This window comes from Molossus molossus, unplaced genomic scaffold, assembly GCF_014108415.1.
Source record: "Molossus molossus isolate mMolMol1 unplaced genomic scaffold, mMolMol1.p scaffold_m16_p_17, whole genome shotgun sequence".
Lineage (NCBI taxonomy): Eukaryota > Metazoa > Chordata > Mammalia > Chiroptera > Molossidae > Molossus > Molossus molossus.
In genome coordinates, this window is record NW_023425352.1 from 33,901,406 (window position 1) to 33,922,133 (window position 20,728).

General features: G+C 39.1%; 1 protein-coding gene across 2 annotated transcripts in view; it reads left to right on the plus strand.

The window, feature by feature from the left end:
• Positions 1 to 2,559: 2,559 nt before the first annotated feature.
• RNLS (renalase, FAD dependent amine oxidase) overlaps positions 2,560 to 20,728 on the plus strand; it is a 272,685-nt gene continuing 254,516 nt past the window's right edge. Inside the window, exons 1-4 of one of the 2 annotated variants that reach the window (XM_036265243.1) lie at positions 2,560 to 2,696; positions 3,465 to 3,570; positions 4,900 to 5,042; positions 13,075 to 13,233. In XM_036265243.1, the coding sequence (XP_036121136.1) occupies positions 2,579 to 2,696; positions 3,465 to 3,570; positions 4,900 to 5,042; positions 13,075 to 13,233 (526 nt within the window). In that variant the 5' untranslated portion in view covers positions 2,560 to 2,578. Of the gene's footprint in view, positions 2,697 to 3,439; positions 3,571 to 4,899; positions 5,043 to 13,074; positions 13,234 to 20,728 lie in introns of both variants that reach the window. The other variant, XM_036265244.1, reaches the window with a different exon arrangement.

Sequence of the window (20,728 nt, forward strand, 5' to 3'; positions counted from 1 at the left end):
AACACAAGATATAAACAGGTTAGGGAGATACCACTGAATACTTTTTATGCCAAGCAGTTGAACTTGATTTTGTATGAAACTGAGAGTTACTAAACACTTTTTGAGGATGATGGTAACTGATCTAGAAGCTTGGTCCAATACACAGACTAGGAGTAGGCAAACCAGTTAGAAAGCTACTGCAGTAATTCGGTTAAAAATTAATGATTGCTTAAACTTTGCTTAAGTAATGGTGATTACTTTTCCACAGTTGACAAGAATGCAGTAAAATAGGCACTTTAGTACATTTCTGATGGAAGTGGAAGGCTGCATTTTTCTGGTATACAAATGCATAGGACTGAATTATAGAGAAGAGGTAAAAAAGACCAGAGGATGACAGATATTAAGAATGAGAAAAGAAAAGATATTGAAGATGATTGTGAGGTTTTACGCCTGATTGTGCAATCTGATCAGACTATTAACAGAAATGAGGAAGCAGGAGGAAATGATGAAAAAGAGAATAGATTCAAAAGACTGTGAGGATCTGTATTGGCCTCATCATTCAGACACTGTGTAACCTTGGGCTAGCTTACTTAAACTTATTGTTTATATTTACACATATAAAATGGTGATGGCAGAGAGCATTGAAATAGACTACCTTAAATATCTTTTCCAGCTAGACAATTCTGAAATTTTAGAATGTTGTTGTGAATTATGTTGTTTAAGCTTTTAATTTCAGAGAAATCTCTTAAACTATCAAAAACTAATAAGGCATTTGAGCTTAATTGTGTCTAGCATATTAGCTCTACTTTGTTTATAATTAACAAATAAATGGTTATAAATACATGGTCTTTAAAAACAGTACATGTTTCCTCTCATATTTCTCTATTGAATATGTATATTTATTCTCTGTGTGTTTGCAAAAATCTACAATTTTACTTGTTTGTAGCCTATTTTTCAGCCTTATAGATATATATGTAGTTTCCTATATCTTAATATATTCAAAACCATGTTTTTAAAGAAGTTTTGTATAGGTTTATGACTAGCCATAATCTAATAAATCATCTATTGATTGTATACAGCACTGTTTTTAAAAACATTGAGGTAAGCACATTTTTTACCTAAATCTTAATATATATGTACATTATTTCCCCAAGATAAATGTCCAGACTTGGAATATCTCATTTAAGGGACACAATTTTATTTTCAAAAACATGACTTCTGTTAACTTTTCTTTTACATTCTCACCAGTAATATGTTAGTGTGTTGTTACATTCTTGTCAAGTGTAGGCATATAACAGTTTAAAAAAAAAACAATTCCCAGCAATGAAAAATGGCACTCATTTTAATTTGTGTTTGAATACAGGAGAGTTAAACATTCTTATATGTTTATTGGACTTTTCTATTTCTTTCTATTCAAGAATTCTATTAAATCTGTGTACATTTTTCTTTCAGATTTTGTCATTTAATTATATCTTTAAGATTTTATATAGTAAGAGTATTAAACTTTCATCTTTCATACATTTTCCAAAAATTGTTCACTATTTGTATTGTCTTGTGTATTTTAACATACAAGTTGCAATGACTATGTATTCCATGTTTTTTGCTCAGTTCCACCTTTATTTTTACGCTTAGAAATGTCTTCTTAGACAATATATGTTCACCTATACTTTCTTCTAGTTCTTTTATTATATGTGTAATATTAATCCATGACCAATTTAAAGCATGGTAATTTCTTCATAATGTGGACATAAAGTAAAACTTAACAGGTGATTACCATTGTCAGCTTTCTTATTAGTTCTTTACAGCTGCTCAGTTTCCCTAGCGTTTTCCAGGTAAACTTTTACCTACAATTCAGGGTAACTCAATTCTTTATTTTTTAATAGTTCAGACTTCTCGTTGCTTTCTGTTGTTTCATCGAGAACTTCCAAGACGATGTCGGAGGGGCGGCGGGACAATGGTCATCTTTATATCCCGCAGAGCATCTGGAATGTGTTGTGAGTAGAACGATTACTGAAGAGCTGAGTGATGTCGTTCCCTGGGGAATCCAATCTCTCTCCTCTTCACACATGTGGGACGTAGACGTTAGCACCCCCATTTCACAGACGGAGAAACCGACGTTCAAGAAGATACATAAACATACACAGAGCCAAGGCACAGTTCAAGAAAAACATCTTGATGCCAAAACCTGTTTCTGCTGGGCGAACAGCGGGCGTCCCGGGGCGTCCCCCCAGCCCACGCTGGGACTCCGGACCCAGGCACGTCGGCAGGGTCCCGCGGCGCGCACACCACCGGCCGCGGGAGGCGAGGCGGGTCCCACACTAACCTACACGACTTCCAGGCTTTTCTAGGCGAGCGGCGGGCGGGAGGTGGCAGCCGTCCTCAGGGCGCCCGCTGGTTTCTGCAGCGGCTTCCGGCCCTCCGACCCAGAGGCCAGCCCGAGGTTGCGCGCTCGGCAGGGCGGCCCGCCTCTCCGCCCCGGTCGCCTCCTCTCTGCCCCCTGGCGGCCGGCGGCGGCACTGCTCAGGGCACGGCGCCAGCTCGGCCTCGGCCGCCCTTCCACACTGCAGGCCGGCCCGCGTCGCCGCCGAGAGCCCGGGCCATGGCGCGGGTGCTGGTGGTGGGCGCCGGGCTGACGGGAAGCTTGTGCGCAGCGCTCCTGAGGAAGGTGACGGCCGGTCCTTTACACCTCACCGTGTGGGACAAGGCTGGGGACTCAGGTGGGTCCTCTAATGGCCGAAGCGCCGAGTGGCCTGGGCCCCAACGCGGACAGCCAGAGGAAAGTGCAGCTACTCGGGCCCCAGCGCAGTCGGGCCGGCGCCGCGCGCGCCTCGTCACGTGACGGAGACTTCCGCCGCCGGGAAAGGCCGGACGGGGGCAGGGGCGCGGGCGCGGGAGGGGGAGGGGCGACCCCCGCCAGGCTGGCGGCGCGCGAGTGCCCGCGCACTGGGTGCCGGCCTGAGCGCCTTGGCCTAGCGCTGCCGCTTACACATAATTTTCCTCGTGGCCTGCCTGTGCCTTTGCAGCTTTCTCCAGACCATGGGGATCCCTAAGTGCCCACTGACCACGACTTTGTGAAGATCTAGTGTACAGATGCTGTGATTCTTATGAATCCTGATTGAAAAGTGAAAGCATGCACTGATTGATTCGTTCTGACATTGTATTTATTAGTCTATTTCATTCATTCATTTGTTCATTCATTCATTCATTCATTCATGCCTTTCCTTTAAAATAGTAACTATCTGCACCAGAGGCGGTGCTGAGCTCTATTGCATTATTCATGTGTTCTTTTAAAAACATATCTCATGATCAGTGACCAAATTGTTTCTTTACGTCCAGCCAATGTTGGATGACAAAATATTCAACCCCAAAAAAAAAAGTTTTCTAATACAGCTGTAAAGTAATCCATTTGAGGTAACATGGGGTGAATGGCATTAACTGCAAGAAGTTCATTCTAATACAGACACTTTCCTGTGGATTAAATCAAGGGGGAAGAATGACCACGGCCAGCAGCCCTCACAATCCACAGAGCACAGTGGACCTGGGTGCCCAGTACATCACGTGCACTCTTCCCTATGCCAAAAAGCACCAAAGGTGAGTTAGTTGAGGGGTGGAATCAGTCTTACTAGCCGTCTGGTGTAAAACTATAAACCATCCATTTTTAACAGGGTTAAACTTTGCCTCTTTTAATATAGTTAAATCATTATCATTTTTATTGGTATTAGCAGTAAAAGGTTAACCTAAGTAAAATGGGAAAACTAGAATACATGCCCTCTAGTGTTGTGAAGATCAGACGAGATGTTGCATGGAACATAGGAAGGGCTCAGTAAATATGAATTACTATGTTGGTGTTGAGGAAGAGGCAAAATAGCTGTGACAGAAGTCAACTTTAACCAAATTAAAAGTGGTGTATGGAATACCTTTCTGTTTTTATTTATTTATTTAAATTAATTTATTTTTGTTACAGATGTTTTTCCTTTTTCCCCTATTGACACCCTCCTCCCGATCCCCCCCACCCCCACCCCAGCATTGTTGTCTATGCCCATTGGTTATGCTCACATGCATATAAGTTCTTTGGTTTATCTCTTCCCTCCCCCTCGCCCCCTATCTCTGAGGTTTGTCAGTCTGAACACTACTTCTATGTCTCTGGGTCTGTTTTGTTCATTATCTTATTTTATTCATTATATTCCACAAATAAGTGAGACCATGTGATACTTGTCTTTCTCTGACTGGCTTATTTCACTTAGCATAATGCTCTCTAGGTCCCTCCATGTCATCTCGAAGGATAAGAGATCTTTCTTTCTTACAGCTGCATAGTATTCCATGGTGTATATGTACCACAGCTTTTTTTATCCACTCATGTTGATGGACACTTGGGCTGTTTCCAGATCTTAGTAATTATAGTGCTGCTATGAACACAGGTAAAACATATTTACCTTTCGGTTCACTGACTTTATTTTTTAAATGTACAGAGAATAGGCATTTGGGTAATGTTAGCAAAAGATTTTTGGATTCTGCCCGGCCAGTTTGGCTCAGTGATTGAGTGTCGACCCATGCACCAAGAGGCACTGGTTTAATTCCTGCTCAGGGCACATGCCCAGGTTGTGGGCCCAATCCCTAGTGAGGGGCATGCAGGAGGCAGCCAGTCAATGTTCTCTCTCATCAATGTTTCTATCTCTCTCTTCTTCTCCTTTCCTTTCTTTCTAAAATCAATAAAGAAAAAAAATGATTTATGGATTCTCTAAACATTTCTGTTCTTCACCTGAATTGTATGTGTTATTAACACAAAACATATGTTGAGTTGATCATATTACAACATCTAGTTATTGAGTATTATAATCTCTAAGAATTCTTATAAGAGAAGATGGTATACTAGAGCTAATTATAGTTTATAATTATGTTATATACATTGATTTATTTCAGTTTTTATGATGAACTATTAACTCATGGCATTTTGAAGCCTCTGACCTCGCCTATTGAAGGAATGGTGATGAAAGAAGGAGACTGTAACTTTGTGGCACCTCAAGGAGTTTCTTCAATTATTAAGCATTACTTGAAAGAATCAGGTGGGATTAGGATTTTCTCTGCCTTCTTTTAAAATTAGCACATTAAAACAAAAATTATACACATCATTAAATATTAATACTTCAAAAAAATTACAAAATAGTTGTTCTCTTATTCACCATTCAATTGCCAGTTTTCTTTCCCTAAAATAACCACTAATAACGGTTTCCAGTGTATGCTTCCAGAGAAATGTTTATGCATCTATCTATTAATCTACATGGCTGTCTCTATTTGTTCATTCAAATATGTTTATATTTACTCTTGTAAAAATATACACATGGGATTTTTTACATAAACCATTCTATAATGTGTTTGCTCTGTGTTTATAATAAATATCCATCTCACTCTAAAACATTTAGTTAGACATTGTTCACATCTCTTTAGGTTTCATCTGATCAGTTCTGAACTGCTGCTCCCTAAAACCTATTTGTAGGAAATTATAGTAGGAGAATGAATGTAGATTTTCTCTTTAAAATAGAGTAAAGCAGAGGATAAAATTAAATAAGTATATAACAGAAACACATTTGTGTTTATAAAATGTTTTAACCTTCTTAATATTCTGATATCTCGATCGCTATCTGCATATTTTTAAAAATTTTATTCAGTATTATGTGCTGGGGAAACAGTGGTAAATAAGAGATGTGCTCCCTGCCAATGTTAATGTAGATAGAATATAGTAGCGAGGAAAGACATTAAACTAATTACTTACACACACAAAGGTACATAACAAATGCTAAGAAGAAGAGAGAGCATTATGAGAGAGTATATATTAAGAAGACCTAACTTAATGTGAGTTTCAGAGGAGTAAGAGGGGGGAGATGTGTCAGAGAAAGCACCACTGAGGAACTAATGTTTTCATGGGTACCTGAAATGTAAGCAAGAGTGAACTAAGCCAAGAGCTGAGTGGTGATAATTCCATGCAGTGGACACATGAAATTGGAACTGTTCTAATGTAGGAGCAAGTTGAAGCATTAGAAAAACTAAAAGGTCATCATGACTGGAGAGTAGTGAGTGAGGGAGAAACTGATAAAAGATGAAGTTCAAGACTAAGACAGGGGCCAGATCAGAAGGGGCTTTGTAAGCAATGTTAAAGATTTTACACTTTATCTTATGTGCAGTGGGAAGATATTGAAGAATACTACACAAGAGACAGACATGTTCAAATTCACTAAGCTCAGAAATTACTTTATGAGATTTTATGTAATTCTCTGTTTTAAAATTAGAATTTCCAGTCAGGGCACATGCCCAGGTTGTGGGCCAAATCCCCAGTTGGGGGGCATGCAGGAAGTGGCCAATCGATGTTCTCTCTCATCAATGTTTCTATCTCTCTCCCTCTCCCTTCCTCTCTCTAAAAATCAGTAAAGAAAAACAAAAACAATCAAAAAAAGACAATTTCCAGAGTCCACATGTTTTATAAGTTAGTAATTACTTTCATAAGGAGATGCCGCTTTCCCAGAAACTTCACTCTTAGCAGTAGGAAAGGAAACTTCCTGATGGGTAGGAGCAGCTATACTATCACTCCCAACTCTTGGCAGATATTATGTTTTGGATGATTTTGCCAGCTGTGGTGTTGGATCTTGGTCTGTCATCTACGCCAGATGACACTTTAGTGTGCATCATAACAAGCCTGGTGCAGAGGGATATAGACTGCTGGGCCTGATCCCCAGAGATTCTGATTTAGTAGATCTGGGTTGTGGCCTGAGAATGTACACTTCTAACAAGTTCCCAGGTGCTGCTGGTGCTGTTGGTCTGGGTTCCACACTTAGAGAACCACTGACATATATCTTACAGAATACTTTGGAGCCATTGGGATACAGGTCCAAGACTGGATAGATAGCATTTCTAGGTCAGGAGGCTTCAGCTCCCTTAAGCACACATATATCCACCAGCATCAATAACAAAGTATGCTCCTGTCAAAGGGAATATTATGTGAAACATAACTGAATAAAACATATAAAATCAGTTGACTTAGTTGAGGTCCAGGTCAGGACCCAGACCAGAGTGAGGCAAGTAAGTTGGGGACGAGACATCCTAAATAAATAGAACAGAGTGAAGTGGAGCCACTCTGGTTGGAGTAAGGAAGATGATGGTTGTTGAGCCAAAAGCTCTAGTCTACCTTCTCCAAGCAGGGGCCTTAGAGAAACCCTCAGGCAAGTTGAAGCACTATGTGTAAACTCTTGCTCTAATCTTTGAACAGAATGATGCTAATTGCCTCAAAGAAAGATTGACCCCAGGGCCTAGTTAGCACCATGTTTTTTCTAATGTATTTGCATTTGATTAAAAAAATTTGAGTACTTACTATATTGTAGCATTATTCAAGGGACAGTCAAAGATGTAAAGATACGGGAGATCTGGAGGCCTAACTTGGAGGAGTTTAGAAGATTTTTGAATAGATAAGACAGACATACCTACAACATACAGATATTTTGAATCAATGTCAGAATGAGTGGTAAAGGCACTGATGATCAAAGGATATCTTAAATGAGAAGGATCACATTTAGTTGGAGTAGCTACAGAAAGGAAGTTTCATGGCCAAGGTTGGATTTAAGCTAGATATTTCTTGGCTGGGAACATGAGGTTTCCCAGGTGATGATGAACAGGACCTTTTAGTATTCTTTTTTCTCGTTTCATTTTTGTATCTTTCTTTTCTATTTATGAGACCGAATACAAGTGAATTTGGCTTTTTATTTCATTTAACTTTTTTTTATTGTTCAAAGTATTAACAGATGTCCCCCTTTTTTCCCCATTGACTCCCCTCATTCCCGCTCCCACCCCCCTCCTGCTTTCCCCAAGCTAGTGCCCTTGTCAATTGGTTGTGCATATATGCATATAAGTTCTTTGGTTTATCTCTTCCCACTCCTCCCACCTCTCATCCCTCTGAGGTTTGTCGGTCTGTTTCCTGCTTCCATGATTCTGGATCTGTTTTGGTCAACAGCTTATTTTGTTCATTATGTTCCACAAATAAGTGAGATCACTTGGTATTTGTCTTTCTCTAACTGAATTATTTTGAGTAGCATAATACTCTTCAGGTTTCTCCATGTCGTCTCAAAGGGTAAACGATCTCTCTTTCTTACAGCTGCATAGTATTCCACTATGTACATGTACCACAGCTTTTTTATCCATTCATCTATTGATGGACACTTGGGCTGTTTCCAGATCTTAGCAATTGTAAATAGCACTGCTATGAACATAGAGGTGCGTATATTCTTTCTGATTGGTATATCAGGTTTCTTAGTATATATTCCTAGAAATGAAATCACTGAGTCCATTGGCAGTTCCATTTTTAATTTTTTGAGGCAGCACCAAATTGATTTCCATAGTGGCTGCACCAGTCTGCATTCCCACCAGCAGTGTACTGGAGTCCCCTTTTCTCCACATCCTTGCCAGCATTTGTTTTTGAGGATTTTTTAATGGCTGCCCTTCTGGCAGGTGTGAGGTGATATCTTATAGTCGTTTTAATTTGCATCTCTCTGATGATTAGTGATATTGAGCATTTTTCATATGTCTCCTGGCCATTTGTATGTTCTGTATGGAGAAGTGTTATTCACGTCCTCTGCCCATTTTTAATTGGATTGTTTGTCTTCCTTTTGTTGAGTTGTGTGAGTACTCTATATATTTTGGATATTAACCCCTTATCCCATGTATCTTTGGCAAATATGTTCTCCCAGAGAGTGGGTTCCCTATTCATTTTGATGCTGGGTTCTTTTGCCATGCAGAAGCTTTTAAGTTTGATGTAGTCTCATTTATTAATTTTTTCCTTTGTTTCTCTTGCCCTAGGTGATGTATTCAGTGAAAATTCCACTACATATTAGGTCTGAGATTTTTCTGCCTAATTTTCTTCTAGGATTTTTATGGTTTCACATGTTACATTTAAGTCTTTTATCCATTTTGAGTTTATTCTTGACATGGTGTAAGTTGGTGGTTTAGTTTCATTTTTTTGCATATAGCTGTCCAGTTTTCCCAGCACCATTTATTGAAGACTGTCTTTTCTCCATTGTATGCTCTTGCCTTCTTTGTTGACTATTAATTGTGCATATTGTCTTGGATCGATATCTGGGTTCTCTGTTCTGTTTCATTGATCTATATGTCTGTTTTTGTGCCAGTACCAGGCTGTTTTATTTTTTTTTTTGTTTTTTTTTGTTCAGGTAGAGCAGGAGGGAGAGAGAGGAAGAGAGAGAGAGAGAAACATCGATGTGAAAGGGACACATCGAGTGGTTGCCACCCGCATGACCGACCAGGGCCAGGGACAAACTGCAACCGAGGTACGTGCCCTTAGCGGGAACCGAACCCGGGTCTCTCAGGACCGCAGGCCGACGCTCTAACCGCTGAGCCAAACCGGCCAGGGCCAGGCTGTTTTGATTATGATGGCTTTGTAGTCTAACTTGATATCTGGTATTGTGATCCCTCCCACTTTGTTCTTTTTCAAAATTCCTGTGGCTGTACAGGGATCTATTATGGTTCCATATAAACTTTTGAAGTATTTGTTCTAGATCTGTGAAATATGCTATTGGTACTTTAATAGGAATTGTATTGAATCTATAGATTGCTTTGGGTAGTAGGGACATTTTAATGATGTTAATTCTTCCAATCTATGAACAAGGTATATGCTCCCACTTTTTTTCTATCTTCCTCTATTTCTTTTTTTCAATGTCCTGTAGTTTTCTGAGAATAGGTCCTTTACTTCTTTGGTTAAGTTTATTGCTAGGTATCTTAGTTTTTTTGCTGCAGTGGTGCATGGGATTTTTTTTAGTTTCTCTTTCTGTGAGTTCATTATTGGTGTATAAGAATGCCATCGATTTCTTGACATTAATTTTGTACCCTGCTACTTTGCCAAATTCATTTATTAGCTCTAGGCGATTTTTGATAGATTCTAGGGTTTTCTATATACAATATCATATCATCTGCAAATAATGACAGTTTCACTTCCTCCTTTCCAATTTGGATCCCGTTTATTTTGCCTTCTTGTCTAATTGCTGTGGCTAAGACTTCCAGTACTATGCTAAATAAGAGTGGCAAAAGTGGGCATCTCTGTCTTGTTCCCGTTCTTAAGGGAAATGCTTTTAGTTTTTGCCCATTGAGTATGATGTTGACTATAGGTTTTTCATATATGGTTTTTATTATGTCAAGATATGATCCCTTTATTCCCACATTGCTGAGTGTTTTTATCAGAAATGGGTGCTGGATTTTGTTGAATGCTTCTTCAGCCTCTACTGATATGATCGGATGATTATCTTTCATTTTGTTTATGTGGAGTATCACATTTATTGATTTGTGAATATTGTACCAGCTTTGCATCCCTGGGATGAATCTCACTTGGTCATGGTGAATACTTTTTTTGATGTATTGCTGGATCTGATTTGCTAATATTTTGTTCAGGATTTTGGCATCTATGTTCATCAGGGATATTGGCCTATAGTTTTCTTTCTTTGTAGTGTCTTTATCTGGTTTTGGAGCCTGCCAACTTTTCCTTGTGGGTGTTGGTGTTCACTGATTGTGGCTCCCTCTACTGGGTTTGGATGAGTGTGGGAGGGCCCACGTTAAACACCAATGTCTAGTCTTACTTTCCTGGGTAGATTCGCAGGCCCAGCAAAGATTATTCTATAGCTTTTGCCTGCAGGCTGTTCATCTCAGTTACTTAATGAGCCTCAGGTTGTAGCCCTCAGCTGAATGAAAAATCCCTCAGGTGGACAGGGTAAGAGGATTTCCAGTGGGTGGGGCAATTGCTTTCCCCTGGGTCAAAGTTGCTTTGATAAGAAGGTGGTTTCTGCAGTGTGGACTTCTGGTTCAGTGCAGGGGCCCAGGCCTCTGCCTTCACAGCTCAGTCTTCAGAGCCAGGACCTCCACCATTAAGAGCCTGGTCCAAATTTCAAATCTTTCTGAGGCTTTCTTTTTTTCCCCCCTCCTTGCTTACTGGTAGTCTGTAGCTGTTAATGAGCCTCAGTTTGCATTTCTCCCACCCAGAGGTGTTAAATCCCTGAGGGAGGGACCTGTGCTTCTCCCTGGGGCTCTGGGAAGAGGCTCTTTGAGTTATATGGCTACTGTCCTATGAGGGAGTGATTCAGCATAACACTCCTGATGGCCTCCTTCCCAGCTCTCTCCCCAGTGCCATGAACCTCTGATTCATTTCACACAGTTCCAGTCCAGTCTGCCCTCCCTCTGCCAGAGCTCAAGGTGAGTGGCTGTAGCTCATTTAGTGCACTGGCCCGTCAGTGATGTGCTGGTGTTCCCAGCACCTCTCCCTGTCTGAAAAATTCTGTGCTCTGGTGATTTTTTCAGCCAGGTGTTATGTGGGCACCTTTCCCTGCTCCACCACTCTGTGCAGGGCAGCCGGCTTGGGGTTTTAACCCCGACGTCTGAGAGGGAACTGCTCACAGCTAAGACAGTCCTCAGCTGCTGCCCATGGGCACCCAGCCAGCCCTCTCATGGCTCTGCAGATCCTACCAGGCTTAATTTGGGGGTCCTCTTTCCATCCCTGGTTATAAGGGTTCTCTTCAGCTGCTCTTCAGTTGGTTTTTCTTAATGACTTGTTTTTATTTTAGTTGTAATTCCAGTTTGGTCCTGAGGATGGTCTGTGTAGCTTCTATTCACTCTGCTGCCATTTTAAATCTCCTCTGAATTTGTTTTTAAATCAGAGTTTTCTGAAAACTGAAATGTGAGGTGAGTGTCAGTGTACCAAGGAGACAGTGATTTAGTTATATTTGATCTTTCAATTTCTGATTCATAATTCATTCTCTTAAATCAGTGATTTTCAACCAGTGTTCCACAAGACTTTTTAAAACATGCAAAACCTGACTATGTAGTCAGGGGCACTGACCTCTTTTCCCTTAAATTGTCAAAGAAAAAAATGACAACAGCCAACACAACAATAGCCATCAGTGTGAATGAATCAAAATTATACCTGTTGTTTTTTTTTTTTGCAGATCAGTAAAAATTACATTTTTAGGTGTGCTATAGAACTTTAGTAATTAGTTCATGTGTGCCATGAAATGTAAAAGGTTGAAAATCACTGTCTTAAACAAATATTAATTAAATAGCTAGTATGTGTCAAATACCGTACTATATACGCTATGTGCTATGTATAGAAACAAACCAGACTTAACTATAGGTTAAAAGGGAAGAAAATATTAATCAAATAACTACTCAAATAATTATTAAAATACCTTTGTGATAAGTACAAAAAAGGAAAATGCAATGACAGGATATTCTAGATTATATTTCTCTTCATTCTTCTTAATAAAGGTAATTGATCCATTGATGAAGACTTAGGTTTCTTTTGCAGAGACCTTTTCCAGTTTTAACAGGCAATAATAATTTCTTTGATAGGGAATATTGCTCTTTCTAGCTATTACTAGAGAGAAGAATTAGTGCCTTTATGAAAATGTATACTTAACGGCTAGCCGGTGTGGATCAGTGATTGAGCATTGACCCAAGCACCAAGATGTCGCCAGTTCGATTCCTGGTCAGAACACATGCCCAGGTTGTGGGCCCAGTTCCCAGTGGGGGGCATGCAGGAGGCGGCCAGTCGATGTTCATGCTCATCATTGTTTCTATCTCTCTCTCCCTCTCACTTCCTCTCTCTCTAAAATCAATAAAGGAAAATAAAATAAAACAAAAATGTATACTTACTCTACAATGATAATGAACTCAGAGTGATGTAGCTTTAAATTATGGCATGGCATTTCTGAATCTGTTTCCTTATCTGTGAAATTAATTGGTATGATGTATATCAAGTGCTTGGCATAGTCCTGGCATAGAGTAGATGCTTAATAAAAAAAATAGCTATGGTTACTATTATTGTTAATTGTAATAGTATTTTCCCCCCAGAATAGGCATTGATAGTCAGGTCCAAGGGTGCCAGAAGGAGAGGAATTCCCACTAAATGAGAAAGAAAGTAAAGAAAGTGAACCGCAGGGACTGTAGAGGACAAACTGCACCGTTTTATTCACCCGAATGGATCTCCTTGGCGATTCTTCTCTCCTCCTTGAGTCATATGGAAAATTCTACTTACATGAACACGGTTTTGCTTTGGAACAGGTGCTGATATCTGTTTCAGAAAATGTGTGACCCAGATCAACCTGAGAAATGCCAAGTGGGAAGTCTCCAAGGAAACGGGCTCCCCTGAGCAGTTTGATATTGTTGTTCTCACCATGCCAGTTCCCCAGATTCTGCAGCTTCAAGGTGACATCGTGGACTGTGAGTCTCAGCCTGTGCTGTTTACTTCAGGGAATGGGTTTTGTTTTGTTTTGTTTTTTTAAAGAGCATGAATTCAGCTTAACTCTCTTAGCAAAGGGTATAGTACAAATCCTACTGATTTGCATGTTTACAAACTGATACAAGGGCCTGGTTCACAGCATTAGTCTTGGCCAACTGAAACCCATAACAGAATTTTTTTTCCTTAACCAGTTAAAAGTTGAACAACTTTCGTATTGCTCTTGCCTTAAGAAGCAAACAATTTTGATGGCTATGTGGTTGTTTGGTCTATAAGAAGAGCAATCTCTTTGTGGCCATCCTGGAGAAAAGGTTTTTCTGACACAAGCGTTGCTTATGTGAACCCCGGGCAAACCTCATTTTGGATAGTTCGAGTAAGAGTCTCATGTTCTTCCCTGCTTGAGATTTGTTGGCTCACCTTTTACCTGGCTTCTCCTCTGTCTTTTTTCAAAAACAGCTTTAAGGTATAATTCACATACCATACAATTCATTCATTTAAAAAGTACATTTTGATGGTATTTAATATATTCACCAATATATGCAACCAGTCCCACCCTCAATTTTGCACCATTTTGATCACCCCAAAAAAGAAATCCCATATCCTAAAGGTATCACCTCTGTCCCACCATCTCTATTCCTGCCCCAACCCTCAACAGTCATTTACTTTCTGTCTCTAGATTTCTCCATCACCTAGATTCTTAAGAAAAGCTTTTTCATGGTTCTGCTTTCCCTCTGCCTGTGCCAGGTTTCACTGATTTTCTTCCTGTCTTTCATTTTGTGACTGAGCCTGACACATCAAAGTCATTGACTTCTAGAAAATACTCCATCTTGCCTTGAAGCCCATGAGTTATGATCAAGCAGAGCCTGGCCAGGTGGGCAAGGTTTCGGGTCCTGTGAGAATGGCGGTGGATATTGACGGTGAATTTTGACTTAGTTGCAGGACTAAAGCTGATATTGGATTTGATTGGGAAGTGGCCTTTCATGCTGCTATTCGAAAGAAAACTGTTAATAAATATGGTTTATAGATCGTAGAGTTAGAACTGTAATATAAATTGTTCCCCGAGGAAGAAAATAGCTGCTGATGACATCCTGAAAGTAATTTGCTGTTCCTTAAACATCAGTTCCACCACGCAGTACTAATATAGCTTCTCTCCTTGGACAGTGTGAGATAATAATATAGAAGGGGTTGAAATGTTTATTATATAGCTGTAGGCAAATTAGAAAACTAATTTCAAAGATCTGTCATGAATCTACTTCCAGTCTTTTGCCAAAGTCACTTTAAAGTAGGAAAATGTATTGCCACAGAGTCTGTCATAATTGGATTGATTTTAAAACTGTAACATTTTCCTAAAACATGCCCTGGCCAGTTTGTCTCAGCGGTTAGAGCATCGGCCTGCGTTCCAGAGAGACCCGGGTTCGGTTCCCGCTAAGGGCGCGTATCTCGGTTGCAGTTTGTCCCTGGCCCTGGTTGATAGCGACCACTCGATGTGTCCCTTTCACGTCGATGTTTCTCTCTCTCTCTCTCTTCCTCTCTCTCCCTCCTACTCTATCTGAACAAAAAATGGAAAAATGTCCTCAGGTGAGGATAAAAAAACAAAAACAAAGACACATTTTCCTAATATACAGTTATTGGTCAGTGTATTCAGTTGTGCTGTAAATAACACATTCCAATTTTTTAATCCTCACCCAAGCACATTTTCATTAATTAAAAAAATTTTCTTTAGAGAGAGAGAAATATTAATGTGAGAGAAATACTGATTGGTTGCTTCCTGCATGTGCCCCAACTGGGGGTTGATCTCACAAGCTAGGTATGTGCTCTGACCAGGAATCGAACCCGAGACATTTTGGTATATGGGCCTATGCTCCTAACAACCAAGCCACACCGACCAGAGCTACATATTCCAGTCTTTCAAAGCTACACAGTTTTGTATCTGAAGAGAGATCCTTCAACATTGCATTTTGAAAGTATTTGTCAGTATTTGTTTTTGTGACATATAAAACATAATACCTGAAATGTGTTTAAGGGCCTTCCAAAAATAATTTTATTTAGATTTTCTATATATGTATATATAGTTTTGAGTACTTGAAGTGTATTGGGCTGAGGGATATAATAATTCTCCTACTATTATTGTATGTCTTTATATCTTTCTGGATATTTGGGGGCAATTTTTGCCTTATCATTTTTTGATACCATTTTATTAGATTCATAATATATCTTCATTACATTTATCTGGTACATCCTTTTTACTTTTAGCCTTTCAGAGATACTTTATTTCGGAGGCATCTTTTTTCATTTGTTCATCTTTGAGTCTAGTAATTTCATAAAGATATGTAATAGTTTTATGTCAGTTTTGCATGGGGCTTGTTATCCATTTTTTACTTGAAAATCCAGCTTTCCTTTATTTTTAGTTAACTTTTCTTCTAATCCTTGAAGAATTATTTCTGGTTCATTTATTATGATCTCAGAGTATCCTGAAAAATATAAAGTATATCCCTCCCATATCTGCCATTTTGTCTCAACTCATTTTCAATTTTGGCCTTTGCATTACTTTTTAATTTTCTTTTTCTAGCCTTTTCTTCATGTCATCCATGTAGTTTTCAAGTGTTCCTTTTGCTCCCTTCCTTGAGATACTGTTTCAAAGAGCTCATATAATTCTTCACCCTTTTCAAGTCGTTTACTGAATGTTTGTTGAGTTTCTCGGCTTTCTGGCAAAACTTTTCTCATAACGTATTTTTCATCAGCTCATTTGTTAGGCTCTGTTATGTTTCATTGTCTTTATTCATTTCTCTGCATAGGTCTGTCTCTAATCATCAGTCATCTTTAAATGGGGGCTGTTTCTGTCAATTTTATGAAGAATAGTCTCAGGAAGGCCAGACATTTCAGTTAAAGTACATTGCCTCAACACTGTACCTGTGAACAATTGAATGCCAGTGATCATTAATATAAAAATATATTTATTACCATGAAAAGATTTCAAAATATTTAAACTTAAAAATAAAAAGATGCATGTATATTTTTTCAATCGACCAAAAATAGTTTGACCAACATTTTTACATTACTTATTACGTAAAGATTATTTTAATATTCTTCTTTATATTTTTTAAATAGTCATAACTTTAAAAATAAGGGTAGTTCAATCTTACTACTAAGAATGATAATGTTGACATTTTATGAAAAAATGTATCATGCTGAAAAAGAAATAGATTTTTTTTCTTTTCTTTTTTAGTGGAGTATGATGGAATATGTAGGCTCTTAATGATGAAAAGTTTAAGAGTGACTGATGGTACATTTGATAGATGGTAAGGGTCTTTTGAGGTGTTCTATTGTCTCAATTCAGAATTGGACCCCATGCAAATCATTCTGTGTTTACTTCCTTGTTATGAAATAACCCACTCTGCCAGTAAACACTTAACAGAATGTCCTAACAATGATGACACAATACCTGCAGGTCTAAAACAAAGGGGTTAAAAACATCTGCTTTCTCTTTATAAGTGTCAATAATGACCTCAGTATGAGGAATAAGTTCATCTCTTCTCTCATTGTTTCTGGAGAACTTTGCACTGTTGTTTGAACATTAAGACATTCTCACTATGAAGAGACATCCATTTATAAAGCCATATATTGCCATCTAGTGGATTGTCTGATATATTGCAGTCCCCATCTGATTTTTAAACTGGAGAGAACTATGAAGATGATTGAAATAAAGAATATATAAAAAACTATAACTATAATATAGTTCACAGAACCCCATAATATCACAGGGAAATAAATTTGGGCCCATTCTAATGAACTAATCTACCTAAAAGTGCATAGCTAATTAGTGACAGAACTAGGACTACTATAGGTTTTATATTCATACAAACTATGAGCAGCCTGTGTCTTTGGCTTTTGTTACACTTTTCTTCTCATTCTATATCTCTCTCTTTTTCTAAATCATGTCTAGCCTTTAGGATCAACATGTAGACCATCTCTTACATGAAAGACTTCCTTTTTATTACAGTGTGGTCTAGATTTCCCCTAAATCTCCCTTTTCCCTATTTTGTTTTCTGTAGAAGAAACAGACTACTTTTGGGGTAGGGGGCAGTTACTTATCACCTTTATTACGTTTTCCAACTTAGGAGAAACAGGGAAGCTTTATGGACCATATAGTGCCTCTCTATGATTCATGATTCACCTTCTGGTTCTATACTATATTCTTCTACATATTAACATTACACAAGTTATCTCAACCCTCACAACACTCCTAAGACATTATTATTATTCCTTCCATTTTTGGCACTGATGCTGAGATGTGAACCTTATTAGTGTGACTCCATAGCCGACTGTTATACCTGGCTCTCCAGTAGGTACTTAATCTTAGACTATCTTATTACTGGTTGTTTCATGTAGATCTGAGTTTCCATATTGTCCTATTCATTCACTTAAAAAAAAACATTCTTTTCAATTACAATTAACATTCAATATTATATTGGTTTCAGGTATACAGCATAGTGGTTAGACATTTATATAACTTACAAAGTGATCCCTTCGATAAGACTAATACCCACCTGATACCATATATAGTTATTACAATATTATTGACTATATTTTCTATGCTCTACTTTACATCCCCATGACTATTTTGTAAATGCCAACTTGTACTTCTTAATATTTTCACCTAGCCCCTTAACCGCCCTCCCATCTGGCAACCATCAGTTTGTTCCCTGTATCTATGAGCGTGCTTCTGTTTTGTTTGTTCATTTATTTTTTCCACATATGAGGGAAATAATATAGTATTTGTCTTTCTCTGTCTGACTTATTTTACTTAGCATAATACCCTCTAGGTCCATCCATGTTGTTTCAAACAGTAAGATATCATTCTTTTTTATGGCTGAGTAATATTTCATTGTATATGTGTACCACATTTTCTTTATCCATTCATCTATTGATGGACACCGAGTTTTTTTTCCTTATCTTGGCTATTGTAAATAATGCTGCAATGAACATATGAATGCCTGTATCTTTTCTTACACCATATACATGACTAAACTCAAAATGGATTAAAGACTTACATGTAAGACCCACAACCATAAACTTCTTGAAGAAACCATGGGAGTAAACTCTTTGACATTGTTTTAGTAATATATTTTTTTGATACATCCCCTCAAGCAAGGGAAACAAAAGAAAAAATAAACAAATGGGGCTACATCGAATGAAAAAGTTTTTCACAGCAAAGGAAATCCTCAATAAAACAAAAAAAACAACCTTTTAGATGGGAGAAGATATTTGCTATTGATATATCTGATAAGCAGTTAGTATCCAAAATATATAAAGAACTCATACAATTTAATACCCCCAAAACAAACAACTCAATGGGCAGAAGACCTTGATAGACACTTCTCCAAAGAGGACATACAAATGGCCAATAGACATATGAAAAGATGCTCAATGTCACTAATCACCAGAGAAATGCAAATTAAAACTTCAGTGAGATATCACCTCACACCTGTCAAAATGGCTATCATTAATAAATCAACAAACAAGTGTTGGCAAGGATGTGGAGAAAGGGAACCCTGAGTACTGTTGGTGGGATTATAAATTGATGCAGCCACTGTGGAGGTTCTTCAAAACATTAAAAATAGAACTATCATAGGACCTAGCAATCCCACTTCTGGGTGTTTGTCTTACTAATTCTTGATCATGTTTTCCAAACTAACCTAAGAAATATCACTAGTTAAAAAAAATATAAGGGAAATTTTTGAGAATATTGTTATTCCTAGGGTTTGGGTAGGGCCCAGGAGTCTGTATTTTTAACGTACACCCATGGGAATGTTCTCTTCCCAGTAAGGCCTGTTTGAGACATTCTGCCCTAAAACACACATCAGATTTTATTGTGATCCTTATGTTTTAGTAAGTTTCTTCCCCACTAAACTAAAGTCCATGAGGAAAGGCCACTCTGTCCCCACCCGGAATCAAGTACCATGTATAGATCTACACATCACTAGTGTTGTTCAATCAATATCTTCTGATTGAATGAGCACCTGTCTTATTTACCAACTTGCGTATATGCTCCTTGATGTCAGATAATCTTAGAGTCTACCTGTCCTGACTTGGCACGTGGTTCACGGTGCCAGGGTAAAAGAGTGAATCTTGGATGAATCGTAGAATTTTAGGACTAGAATTTTTCATTGTTTTTCTATCCTGATTTTAGAGATGAGGAATTTAAGACATGACGTGCCCTGTACACAATCACAGAGTTTATTAGGGGCCAGACAGGAAAGTATGGTTAAGAAAAAAAGGCACCTTTCAGATATCATGGTTGTCTTGATTTCCTGTTTCCCACACAGTTGTACAGAGCTCTTCATCAGGCTGTCAGGGAAGATCTGGGCCTGACATCCACATACCTGGCTTCCTAGCCACAGTTCTTCCATTCTCCTGCCAGGAAAGTAACAGAGGCAGCGGGAGGGATGTGGAATGGACACTGTAAAATCAAACAGGTGGGATATGGTCAGTAATTGTGAGGAATGAGGAACCTGGAAGGCTTCTTTTCCCTACACCAGGCTGCCTCTCACAGGGGATCCTCGAGTTTTCTCCCACACATGCAAATGAAAGGAATGCAGATTTTAAAGGTCTCCTAGCTAATATGTTCCCTTAATAGTTTGGTATGCTATCTCATATCCTTAAAACAAGAATGTTATTTTTTTCCTACTAAAGAGAGAGAGAAGGAGAGAAACTAGGTCTTGTGCTGGAGTCTCCCTGTGTGTACTCACATGTACTCGTGCTTCTCCCAGACGAGTCCGTAGAGGTGAGAGCCTTGTTCGCCAGCGGAAACGTGTCAGTGTAGCTGCAGGGGGAAGATGTGCCAGCTGTGCTCCGCCCTACCGCCCCACCCCCACCCCTGCACACGCTCTACTAATGTTGGACCAAAGGCCTTCAGGAAAAAGAGGGATGAAAAGCCATAGTCAGCTCTCTGCGGAAGCATATGCCCACACATCAGCAGAGTCTCCAAGAGGAAAGTTGAGAGAGGTAAGAAAGAAGAGTCATAGAGCTGGTCCCTTTTCTTCAGAAATCCTTGTCCACTGTGGGCTCCTTAAAATGGACTCGATATTCTCTGTTTGTGCATTTGCTCACAAAGCTGCCCTTCCTTGGAAGACTTGGGCGCATCCTCTGTGCTCTCCTTCCTTCACGGTCCAGCACTGGGCCCATGACTTCTTCAGAGGCTTGTCTAACAGCCCTTTTCTTTAGGGAAAGCATTTGAGAGACTTCTCTAGCACTTGGTTTTTCTAATAGTAGGAGCTGTGGAGGGTAGTTGAGAGCCGGATAGAGAGCCAGGATTTGTAACCCAGCTCTGCCACTTACAGTCTGGGTGATTTGGGACGAATGAGCTCTGGTTTCCACATTTATAAAGAGAGGATAACTAGCACTCTCCACCACATGGGATTATAGTGAAACTTAAACGAGATCATCTGAGTAGAGGACTTACAAGTGTGCCAGGCACAT